The following is a 13,318-nucleotide window of genomic DNA, read 5'->3' on the forward strand; positions in this document are numbered from 1 at the left end:
TTGCTGATAAACACTACTTTCTTCTTGTGGATAGCCATAAATTACATGTTACTATTGATTTGCAGAGCAAACAGCAGTTTAACATAATGTTAATAACATATAAGGTCTGGGACATAAACAGGGTGTTACAAAAAGGTACGGCCAAACTTTCAGGAAACATTCCTCACACGCAAAGAAAGAAAATATGTTAGGTGAATATGTGTCCGGAAATGCTTACTTTCCATGTTAGAGCTCATTTTACTACTTCTCTTCAAATCACATTGATCATGGAATGGAAACACACAGCAACAGAACGTACCAGCGTGACTTCAAACACTTTGTTACAGGAAATGTTCAAAATGTCCTCCGTTAGCGAGGATACATGCATCCACCCTCCGTCGCATGGAATCCCTGATGCGCTGATGCAGCCCTGGAGAATGGCGTATGTTATCAGAGCCGTCAACAATACAAGCACGAAGAGTCTCTACATTTGGTACCGGGGTTGCATAGACAAGAGCTTTCAAATGCCCCCATAAATGCAAGTCAAGAGGGTTGAGGTCAGGAGAGCATGGAGGCCACGGAATTGGTCTGCCTCTACCAATCCATCAGTCACCGAATCTGTTGTTGAGAAGCGTACAAACACTTCGACTGAAATGTGCACGAGCTCCATCGTGCATGAACCACATGTTGTGTCGTACTTGTAAAGGCACATGTTCTAGCAGCACAGGTAGAGTATCCCGTATGAGATCATGATAATGTGCTGCACTGGGCGTAGATGGAAGAACATGGGGCCCAATCAAGACATCACCAACAATGCCTGCCCAAACGTTCACAGAAAATCTGTGTTGATGACGTGATTGCACAATTGTGTGCGGATTCTTGTCAGCCCACACATGTTGATTGTGAAAATTTACAATTTGATCATGTTGGAATGAAGCCTCACCTGTAAAGAGAACATTTGCACTGAAATGAGGATTGACACATTGTTGGATGAACCATTCGCTGAAGTGTACCCATGGAGGCCAATCAGCTGCTGATAGTGACTGCACATGCTGTACATGGTACGGAAACAACTGGTTCTCCCGTAGCACTCTCCATACAGTGACGTGGTCAACGTTACCTTGTACAGCAGCAACTTCTCTGATGCTGACATTAGGGTTATCGTCAACTGCACGAAGAATTGCCTCGTCCATTGCAGGTGTCCTCGTCGTTCTAGGCTGGAATGTTCCGTGCTCCCTAAGACGCCGACCAATTGCTTCAAACGTCTTCCTGTCGGGACACCTTCGTTCTGCAAATCTGTCTCGATGCAAATGTACCGCGCCACGGCTATTGGCCCGTGCTAATCCATACATCAAATGGGCATCTGCCAACTCCACATTTGTAAACATTGCACTGACTGCTAAACCACGTTCGTGATGAACACTAACCTGTTGATGCTACGTACTGATGTGCTTGATGCTAGTACTGTAGAGCAATGAGTCGCATGTCAACACAAGCACCGAAGTCAACATTACCTTCCTTCAATTGGGCCAACTGGCAGTGAATCGACGAAACTAAAATGAGCTCTAACATGGAAATTAAGCGTTTCCGGACACATGGCACATAACATATTTTCTTTATTTGTGTGTGAAGAATGTTTCCTGAAAGTTTGGCCATACCTTTTTGTAACATCCTGTATACTACTGAGTCATGGATCTATAGTTTGCATTCATGTGCCCACAACAGGAAACACATACATTAAATGCTTTTTAATGTTATCACATTGATATTGCAACTACTTCATGTTTTATTCACAATTGTTCTTACACTTGTATGGAAAACACTAAAAGCGTGTCTTTCAATACTGTTTTGTCACACGTGTTTTTCCTGGTTAACTGTGGCTATAATTACTTTGTAAACCAGTCAGTTGTAGCAATTTATGGGGACATGAATTTAGAATGATTACAAGACTCAATCATTGGCAAAGCAGGTGACAGACTTCACTTATTTGATGTGGTATTGGAAAAGTGCAATAAGTTAACAATGGAGTTTGTTTACAAAACACTTACGACATCCATCCTAGAATATAGCTAATATTCCCAACATACAAGTATGCTAAATGCGACTAGTAAGGGATGCTGAACATATACAAAGAATAGTGTGAATGGTCACAGGTTTTCTGGATTTACAAAATTGTGTAAAAGGTATGCTGAAAACCAGAACTAGGAGACACCAGGAGGTACATATCAACTGTTCTCCAAAAGCTTATAGTGGTTCATTGAATCACTTTTGGGAGGAATCTGGGAATATGCTGTAACCTCCAACATACTGATCCCGTAAGGTTTGTAAAAACAAAATTAGACTAATTACAATGGGAATAGAAGCATTTCTTCTTCTTCCCATGGTGCGCACATGTAGGGAAAAGGGAGAAACCGTAATACATGAAAGATCCAGTGGAAAGTACCCTCTTCCATGCACTTCATAGTGGTTTGCAAAGTATAGGTCAGATGTCTTGAAAGAATTTACTGTAAAAGAGGTCTAATGAAAATGTCAAATTGATGGATACTGTCTTGCTCAGACTGGATGTTAATAGCAATTAACATACACATTAAAGGCAATACAACAAAATAATTCACAGGTGTATGGGCGAACTTTACTTGTTCAATGGACACAATATTCTGCCAACTGACCATGCTGACATCACAGTGCACCTAATATGACAATGTAGTTGGTCACCAAAATATTGTGTCCATTGGACACCAAGATGCAGCCAAATTATTTTGTCATGAATTAAACCACAATACACTGCAAAGTCAAAGAGTAACACATTTTAAAATGTATTTAACTCTTTCCCACTGAGCCAAACTCAGCACGATACTCCTTAGATCAGCATTCAACTTTAAAATACAAGTTACCTGCTGTCACCAAAGAAGGTGCTCTGTACTAGTTCTGATGTACTACTCCCATAACTAATACACAGGATTAAAACTTTGATGCTCTTCTTAACCCTTTCCTCCCTACCCATTCCCCACATCTTGTGGCCTGTACTGTCAGATTACTTTTAAGCTAGTTGGGTAGCCTGTGCACTTTTGATCCAAGTTTTCAAATCACTTTGACCACTGTCACATACAATCACCACTGGTACTTTCATTATTTTATGAGATGCCCATGTTCATCAAGGTGGAGCTGTCTATAAGATAAGTATTACCTAAAAGTTACTGACAGTGTACTGCTCACACCAATTCCGAAGCCCACGGACTGCATTTCTTCCATCACCATCAGTCGACTTACTGAGTGTTGTGACCTGATCACTTCATTTATTTCTTAATTGACTCTTAGATTAGAAGCCTCCAACCACAGTGATCTTCAGCTCCTCTTAATATAATGAATATAATGTGAAGAGTTAGGCTGGTAGCCTTCTTAATTTGATCCAACCATCTACTTGCTGCTCTTCCATGTGATCTTCTGCCTTCCGTTTTGCCTTGCAACATAGTCTTTCCTAAATTATCCCCTTCTCTTCTCAAAATGTGCCAAAGGAGCTGGAAGCACCTCAGGTTGGGGCAATACGATACACTTCCTGTGATGCGAGGTTCTCCTATAATGGAAGATTTGGCTCATCTTTCTGTCCATAATACGTGTAACATCTTCTGCCAACATCACATCGTGAAGGCATCAGTTCGGCTTTTGTCACTGGCTTTCACAGCCCATGTCTCACAGCCGTACCGTGACACAGGGACACCAATGACTCCACCAAGCACACCTTCGTTGTTTTGGATATTGCCCAATTCTGTCAGACTCTGAGTGAGTTTAACCACTATGGCTTGGTCACAGATGATATATCATTTTATTTCGTGTCTCACTGACCAGAGATCCTCAATCTACATGACCACTCACTAACTCCACATCCTTTAAACAACCTATGAGTTGAATTTGATCCAAACAATAGTAAAATGTCCATCACTAATCCTAGTCATTGAATCTATACTACACAAATATGGAATAGTGTTGGCCATTCTGTCAATGCACTTAATATTAAGTAGTAATAATTACAGACACTTCAAACAGATAAACAAATGTATCTTGAGTAATATTCATGATGCAAGCAAGGATCGACCTAGACACTGCATAGGATGTGCAGGTGACGTAATACTGCTTTTGGTGTTGGAGAAAGGATATTTGTCGCAAGGCATATGTATCACAACTAAAAATATAATTGTTTAAAATAACCCAATTGCATTGATTTCTCACAAACTAAGCTGTCATTTAAATGTGCACTCGAGAGAACACAGTGCAGCTCACTGTTCCAAGTAGCCTTACAAAATTCTTATAAGTGAGAGAAAATAGTCTTATTTTCATGTGACATACAAAGAAGCACAACTGTTATGGAGACAGCTGCAGTTATAATATTTGTTTCACCCTATGCAGTGTTAATTTGTTTGTAACAGCCAGCTAAATTTTTTCTTAAATTTATACTAGTTTCAGATGATAATACACACATTATGGACAGCTTAGTGAAATGGTTTCCATGCATCAATTTCTAACAAAATGTGATTTTTGCAGCTTTGGAAGGATGCACATCATCATGGTTAAGATTGTTAGTCAGAATATGTGTACCACCAATTTTTCAGAGGTACTTGAGGTTGTGAATTTTAAAAGTAAAAGGCAAATTTTTATGCAAATTAAAATATAATTGTTATTCAACATTAAGGTAGGCCTATTCATGTAAATCTTGAAGTTGCATGTTTCTTTAACAACAAACCAGTTCACACCAAAGCATAATGCATTACTTTCATTTTTGTAATGTGTATATATACAAGCCAAGGATGGTAACAAAATAGTTGAGACACTGCAATTTTTTGTTCTAATGTTACCAGCTTCAAAAATAAAAATTTTCCATTTCTACTATTACAGTGAAAGCATTCAGAAATTTTTATTTTATATTATTTATCTCACACACACCCATGTTTGTTTTCCTATTATTAAATTTCTATAAGAAAAAGGAATAAGTTAAAAGCCTCACAATGAGTTTGCTTTTCAGCCTAATTAACTAATTTCTCATTTTCAATTAATCTATTTGTATTTCTTACTTTATTTCAGAGTTGTGCTTCATCCAAGGTGGAATATGGAAAGACTGCAATACTACTCTGCTTTTCCATTTCTTTAGTTTTTCAAATGTCAGAACCCAGTTCACTGAAGTTTTCTATCTTTAGCATTTCTGTTTTACAAAATTCTCTCTACAGCTCAATATATCAACAATGAAAGTCATGGGAGGTGCCATTTTGTCAAAATAGCACCTGGTGACTTTAAAAAAAAAAAAGGGGGGGGGGGGGGGGGAAATACCACACAACTTACATAATGTACAGATTTTATTTTCATTAATAAATTGATCACAATGAACAAAAGTCATGGTCTTCTGACAAGTAATGACATTGGCTACAATGCTTAAGGATATTTACTATAACTTGAGTAGATCTTCTGAAATAAATTAGCTACGTATTTACAGGTCCATTCTCACTCTTTCCATTTGCACTGTACCTGAAAAATAAATTTATTATGGAAAATGTGTACTTTTTCAGCACTTTTTAAAAAAATATATGTATAGGATCTTCAGTTTGCTGATAAATCAATGTCAGATACCATAATTCAGAGTTACATGATCAAGTCAATCATTGTAAAGTAGCCATATTACCCAATACAAAAAGTATTTTCTGCTCTTTCTCTCTATTTCTACTATTACTGGAATATATTCTGCACAAATCATTTTATCTGCACAATACTAAACTGACAGATTTAATCACAAACGATGACCTTCATAACTCACAAAAAATATTTCAACATTAATTGATCTATTAGAAACCACATCAATATTTTACTTTCTGTACAAACTAGTTGCATGTTTGTTACTTGAATTCTACAGAATGAGCAACAATAGGCTGAGATTATCTCTATCAAGCAATGTAATAAAACTTTGTAAGAAAATTACAGCCATCTCCCCTCCCCCCCCATATAATTTTGTTGTCCTTTTCTGTACAGTCCCTGTACACAATTTTGAGAATTTATTCTGGTCATATGCATGGTATGCCAATACAAAATGCATTTCAACTCTAAATACCAAGACAGCAATCAGAATCTCTGATGGGCCAAAAATTCTTTTAAAACTAATGGTAGTCTACAAGTAGAATTATGGCTATCAGTGATAGTACACCTGATAAGTCAGCATCTCTCAAGTCTCTACAGTTTAACTTTTCCATGTTCATAAAAAAAAAAAATCAAGTGAAAATAAAATTAATTTAGCACCATGTAAACAGGAACTAGTGAATTTAACTGAAGTAGCTATTCAGCACAGAACAAGAAAAACTTACCTCTACAATGTGCAATTACACACGCAGCCAGTACATTGATGACCTGATTCTGTTGTAGTCTGGGAGATTTTCAATTGGCCCAACAGCAGCCAGTGCTGGGCAATGATCATATATATACTTCATACCAACATCTCTCACATTTTTTGCTGTTACAGATTCAATTCTAGCAATCAATTCATGAGTTGGGATCCTCCTGTTATAGAAAAGCATCTGCCTTCCTATGTCTTCACAAACAGGCGTTGACCCATCAAGCTGTAAAAGCATATTTGTCTTCAACATGTTACGAGCACGTTCCACCTCTGACTCTGTTACTTCTGTACATATACGCATCCATTCAGTTTGAATATTGTACATCATATCTTCACATTTCAGTGGGTCACACACAAAATAAATGCCCCAAAGACCTGTGTCTTTGTAGCAAGTGTTAAATGACTGGAAAGTATGTGCTAGGTTATCTTGTGCTGCAGCTGCTGCTAAGCGTGATGAATTGTTGACTCCTGCTCCTTGTGTTCTTGTCCATGCACCAATTAAGGTATTAGCGACCATCAATGGAATGTTGTCTGAATCTGCCCATCCACAACCCTCTACAGCAATTGCAACATGTGCAAGTGGGATTGAATCATCCCTCACACGGATCTCCGAGCCAGTAAACCTGCATGGAGTTGGAATGGGAATTTCGTCACTGTAAGAGCCACTAAGGCTACTAAAATTTTTCTCCGTCAATTTTACTAAGTCGTCATGCTTTATTGCACCTGCACCAGCCATAACCATCCTTGGGGGCTTGTAGTGGGTTTTAATAAAGTCTGATAAATCTTGGCGAGATATAGATTTGATGTTTTTCGTAGGACCCAGAATTGTTCTGCCCAGTGCTGTGCCCTGATACGCTGTTGCATGTAGGTGATCAAACACTACTTCCTGCAAATTAGTTTCCACTTCTTGCATTTCACGGAGAATAACATCTCTCTCCCTCTCAATCTCTTGTTCTCCCAGCCGGGAATTCAATATGATATCAGAAAGTATTTCAACACATTTTGGAATATCCTCTGCTAGACACTTTGCGTAAAAAACAGTTTGTTCACGGGAGGTGTATGCGTTAAGGTGGGCACCCATATTCTCAATCTCAAGTTCTAAATCCGTCTGGGATCTTTTCGATGTGCCTTTAAATGCCATATGCTCCAAAAAGTGAGCTACACCATTCGTACTGTCCGTCTCATAACGCGATCCCGCATCAATCCACAAACCGACTGTAGCGGTTAAACCACCACTATCTTCTGTTGCAACACGGAAGCCGTTGTCCAACGTGGTGCACCGCGTTGGTGGTCCATTTATTATTACCTGCTCGAATGATGGTGCAGCGAGTGTTGATCTCCATCTCTTGCTTACTTCAGTTAAATTGCTTTTGTTCCGTAGCACAGCACTCAACCTTAGCAGACGGGTCGCCATTTTGTGAAGGTCGAACTCACTGCCTTGTAATTAGAGTATCCACATAGAAGCTATTTATACACGCTCGTAAGATTCAGAAGTTGGCAATACAATATTTGTTTTCGTAGCATCCACCACATTTTTCATAGTTCTAAAAAATGTATATAAGTTTTTCCACATACTACAATAATTCAGGCTTGATATATTTAAAACATATTCTGAGGTGATAATAAGTGGCGGCAACAAACAAAATAGTGCAGAAAATTTGTTTATTTGGTTAATTTAATCCTTAAAATGTATGGTTATATTGCCTAATAAATGCCAAACGCAATCTTGTGTTGAAATTTTACATAGATTGCGAATGAACAGCATTTCAGAGATACTACTCTGATTTCTCAGCAGTGTCAAAGCAAGGCTGCTGAAAGAATTTGCTGTCGCAGCAAATCCAGAAGGCGGTGCCAATCAAGTCTGAGAGTTCGTGAGACAACGCCATTTTACGTGGTTAAGAGTGTTGATTTCATGTGGTTTTCGTAAACTTGTGGGCGATGTCAGTGTTCGTGGAGTAGTGTTTTCAAGGAATGGACTGGTACCTGAATTTATTATCCGTGCATATGGTAAGGCATGTGTCCTGAGTACAGTAAGTTAAGAAAACAATGTTTGACACTTACTGAGTTCAATAGATGCATGATACGAAATTTAAAAGACTGATAAAGCATTGTAGTGTACCTGGGTCACTTGCGACTTAGGAATTTATAAAGCAGCAAGTTACAGTGAGGAAGTTTCTGTTTACAATAACTAATAGATATGAGGTTATCAGCTTTTCAGCTGTTTGCCTCAGACGAGAGAAATACTCGCAGTATGGTACGCTATTAGAATCTCATTCTGTGCCTAATACCAGGAAATAAATTCAGTAACATGAAAGAGATTTCCGTGCGGAACGAATCGTTCGTGTTGCTATTTTTTTATTCTTGCATTTTATCGTCACAGTGAACCTGTCACTTTTACTGAAACTGGGTTCGTTGTCAAACACGTAGTTCGTTGACATTGAAATTGTTTATTTTTACGTGTTACAGCTTGGATGTTTGTTAGGTGGCTGATCAGGCGATGTGTAATAGAGTTTCAAGAAACTTGTATTGTCTAGACCTACAGATTAGTTTCCTGAAAGAAACTTAGTCTCTAACATGAAGAAATTATGTGCTGTCTGTAGTGTAATTAATAGTGAAAATACTCTGAAGTTTCTATAGTTAGAAACGTGGCAAAGGGGAGCATTTGCCGAGACTAATTCAGTATAGAACAGTCAATAATACATCTTTGAGCTGTAATGTGAACCTTAGAGGTAGGATCATGCTGTAAATGAAACGCTAGTCATTACGGATGTAACTAAACTGTATAATGCCCTGGGTCAACATAAACTCGCAAGCGTATATATGCCATGGAGACACAATTTTGATATTAAAACCACATTCCTCTATGCACTACTGATCTTTTGGTTTCCTATCTAGCTGAAATACGCAAGGGACTGAAATGTTTTGGTAGCATGGATGTCAGAAAGGCTTCGATGCTATGTAAAATGTTCAAACTACTTTCCCGCATGCACTACTTCGTCATTATTAATCAGGAATGGAAGACCTGTATGTTCTAAGGCTATGCAGTATAAAGCCTGCTTCTGAGAGTTTTGTAGTACTAGAATTGGTGTAAGCCTTTTGTAAAGTAAATAAAATCCTTGTTTATGTTTTAACGTCGTGAAATGGCTGTAATTGACTTGCGGTTGACTCCGCATCTTCGGTGTGTGTAATTCATTTCTTTCAGTCAGTGCAGTGTTATCTGTATAAACAAATCCAATATAAAGATTGACAGACGTCAAACCTAAGGGTAGTATCAAACACTGCAAACTTTTTTATAAGCTGAGCTATATATTTCTTAATGACAGTACCATTCGTGTTACAGAGAATTCTGTGTAGCCGATATATCGTACATAAATCTTGCGCGAACTTTGGGAGATGTGACGTATCAGCAGACCACACTTAAATTTGACAAAGCTTCATAGGCACGCCCCATTATAGCTCAGTAATGGGTGCTTTTATCTAAACAAATATTATTGTGACCTTATGTTGCAGACTAGTGTCTCGTCAATAGGGCAATTCTAATTTGTGGCAAATGATTTGTGGTTTTTGAGATGTTGATTGTGGTTTTTTGTACTGACAGCGGATAATGTTCTTCGAGAAATGTCAGCTTTTTCTGCAGTCGATTCCAGTGTGTGCTCGTGACAGTCGTTACGCCAAGACTGTGATAGTATACCTGTTTATGAATACCCTTGGCTTCCTGTAACCCACGTTTTGTCTCTCAGAAAGTGAATCGCCGAAGCGTAAGAAGAGGATACTGTGGTTATTTTAGGGTACCATATAGTCATTAACATCAAATGATTTAGAGAAACGGGAAATTCTCATCAAGGCCTGTTTCTTCCTGACACGATACCCTTTATCCCTCTACGATTTACTCTACTCTATCTGAATTATATCGAGTGCCAGTACGTAGAGGGTTTCGGCATGCCTCACGATACACTCCAAAGGCATGTTGTTTAATCATTTTGGTTTGTCAGTGGAACATTTTGGCTACGTTATTAGATGTATTACGAAAAATATAATTGCATCAAAATGGAAAGAAAATTGTATAAAGGAAAATGTATGTATATGACAAAGCACACCCTACAAGGATATGGAAGTGTAGTCTCTTCAAAGAAAAGATTCCGGGATTTGATCCCTTACCGTTCAGTGAGTCATTTGTTTTGATCAAAATTAATCCCTTAGCATCTTGACCCCCCCCCCCCCCCCAATCATGTTCCTTTCTTCCGTTTCACATTCGAAAACAAAAGCAACAGACAAGTGAATTGACTGACACTTCACAAACAGGAAACATGACAAGTGTTATCACTATTTAAGGATGTAGTTTACGAAATTTCAGACCACGACACCAAGACCGCTGTGTTAGGCTGACTGTTAGTCTGTTCTGTTCATACTTAAATTTTCCAATGCTGCGGAAACTGCCTTATTTTCCCAAGACGACGTAGTTAATCGTTCCATCTCTTGAGGGCACAAGCAGAACTGGAGCACAACGTACGAAAGACGAGGCCCACACTTCTTACCCTTGACGCTCGATGCACATTCTAAGACTGTAATAGCAAAGTACGTACTATTGAAAGGAATATTTTCCGTTAACATACCAGTATTCGAACGCGCCAAGACTTGCTAGAACACCTACGCGATTTTCAGAGTAGCGGGCCTCTGCTGCCAACTGCTATAAAACTGTTTCACATGGATGAGCAACGCCTTTGCTCATATGCCTCAGAGAAGAACTAGGCAGGTATTTACAGCATACATTCCAGGAAGTGTGTCTCGTCAACCAACGTTGCTAACATCCTATCTAATCTGAGCTGTAGATGTGGAAGAATTTTACAATTCGCGCGTTTCATTTGTAGGTTAAGAAGTTTGGGAATCACGAAAATTTTCAGTGATTTTAGGACCATTCCTAAAGAGCATAGATGGACTGATATTGGATGACAGACATTTTTCAGCTTCTGGGTGAAGATTGTGCGTCAGTGACTGGCGTTAAATTTCCCACACTCTGCTGTCATATGGAGTAAGACTACGTGACTGCTGATTCGTCCGTAGTTTGAGATCGTTAATGTCTTACGTCCATGACCTGTTTTTCCAAAGGGGTGGGCTGTTTCCGGCACAGAGTTTCCATGAGCATCCATTCTTGCGGACACAACCACACCAATAACTGACCGCAGCGCAAACAAAGACAAATATTGGAATAAATATCTCCGGTTTAGAGTACTCAAAGCTAACAAATGACAAGAGTGAAATACTGCTAGATTTTATTAACGTGCAAGACTTATGGATGAAAGCTACTTTCGCGGGATGCCACTGCCGAGAAAGAAAACTCGATGAAACTTGGACCATACAAAAGAACTGCGACAAGGTTGTGCAGAGGATAACTGAAAGAAAACGCAGTGAGACGAACATAATTGGCTTTTTTTAAAATTCATAGACAATTACATCGAAGTCACCGCGATTTATGATTGCCTGGACATTACAAAAGACTGGACATAGTTCTTATAGGGTTTGTGCGATCACCACAGTCGGTAAAGAGTTCTGTAGGGCGTTCATTTCCTCCCGACAGCACGGTTGATGGTCGTTAATGCATGTGGAAGTGCTGCAGCAAGTCACCCAAACGTGCTCGGTGGGATGCTAAGTCGAAGGAACGGCAGGCCACTCCATCGCCGAATAGCCTATCGTTCCAGTAGCTCCTTCACCTGCGCAGTTAAATGCGATCACGTAGTGTCAACCATAAAAATGAAGTCAGGGACCAATGCACACCTGAAAAGAAGCACATTCGGAAGAAGTGTCACCAATAACGTTGACCGGTGAATGTATCATGTTCAAGGATTTACAGGTCAGTACGCTCCTGCAGCACTATGCCTCCCCACACCATAACATGTAGACCACCAAAAATCAATTTCGACAATGTTCCAGGGTGCATTACGTGTTCCTACATCTCGCAATGTAAAGGTACGTCCGGCATTGTCGAACATGATCGCTTTGGTGTTGCAGGTGTTACGGTGTGGGAAGGCATAAGTTCCACAAGGTACACTCACTGGTCAACGTTATTGTGTCCCTCCCCATGTGCGTCTTTTCGTGCATTAGGCCCCGCCGACATTTTTATGGATGGCAGTGCGCGACGGCAAACAATTTTGTGCAAGGGAAGCTGCTTTGGGGATATGCGCCAAATGGACTGGCCTACACGTTCCACGGACATAAATCCTACATAGCACATGTGGCTTGCGTTGGGCGACGTATTGCAGCACTTCCAAATGGACCAATGATCAACCAGCAGTTATCAACCGCGTTGGCGGGAGGGTATGGAACGCTCTACCACAAGAATTCCTTACCTACCTTCTGGCCAGCATGGGAGCATGTTTCACAGCATGCGTTGCTGTCCCTGGTAACACACACTCGTAATTTGCTAGCGTCGTAAATAGTGGTGATTTTTGTAATTGTCTTTGAATAAGTGCTGTTTCATTCGGCTCATTGCGTATTTCTTTTTCTTATGTACAATTCTGTTACGGTTCTATCTGTGGTGCCGAAGGGTGGCATAGCGGCAGGCGCCGGCGCCTATAACTTCGACGCTCTGTAGCTTTGTTGGATGACGTTCCTATATTCGATTTGTTCAAGACACCTCTGCAACCCTCAAATTTTGCTGCAACTGTTCTTGGGCAGCCTTTACAACGATGCAGTCGAACAGGTAGTCAGTATTTCTAGATTACCGAAAGTCATTGGACACTGTCGTCTTCTAAACAAGAAACTATCATAAGTGTCTCCACGAATGAGAGTGGTTTTGATGGCTTATAGACTGATATTCATTAAGCTTCGTTGGACGGTGAATACACAACGGATAACGAAAGTAACGTCAGGTGTGCCCGAAGGAAGGCTAACAGGACCTGCAATGGTCTCAATATATAGAATAAATCTCACACGTAGGCTGAGCAGCGCTCGAATTTTTCGTTGACATAGTTT

The 13,318-nt window shown here is 39.7% G+C and overlaps 2 protein-coding genes across 3 annotated transcripts in view; one reads left to right on the top strand and one right to left on the bottom strand.

Annotated features, from left to right (window-relative positions):
* Positions 1-5,306: 5,306 nt before the first annotated feature.
* On the bottom strand, positions 5,307-8,109 carry LOC126334950 (mitochondrial-processing peptidase subunit beta). Its single transcript, XM_049997696.1, has 2 exons — positions 6,321-8,109; positions 5,307-5,493 (listed from the first exon to the last, which is right to left on the bottom strand). Exon 1 carries the CDS (start codon positions 7,761-7,763, stop codon positions 6,336-6,338), a length of 1,428 nt encoding a protein of 475 aa, XP_049853653.1. The 5' UTR covers positions 7,764-8,109; the 3' UTR covers positions 5,307-5,493; positions 6,321-6,335.
* LOC126334949 (wiskott-Aldrich syndrome protein family member 3) overlaps positions 8,085-13,318 on the top strand; it is a 254,690-nt gene continuing 249,456 nt past the window's right edge. The window contains exon 1 of one of the 2 annotated variants that reach the window (XM_049997692.1): positions 8,085-8,356. The gene's annotated coding sequence lies outside the window, so the exon portion shown is untranslated. Of the gene's footprint in view, positions 8,362-13,318 lie in introns of both variants that reach the window. The other variant, XM_049997693.1, reaches the window with a different exon arrangement.

The sequence above is a fragment of the Schistocerca gregaria genome, chromosome 2 (genome assembly GCF_023897955.1).
Source record: "Schistocerca gregaria isolate iqSchGreg1 chromosome 2, iqSchGreg1.2, whole genome shotgun sequence".
Taxonomy (NCBI): domain Eukaryota; kingdom Metazoa; phylum Arthropoda; class Insecta; order Orthoptera; family Acrididae; genus Schistocerca; species Schistocerca gregaria.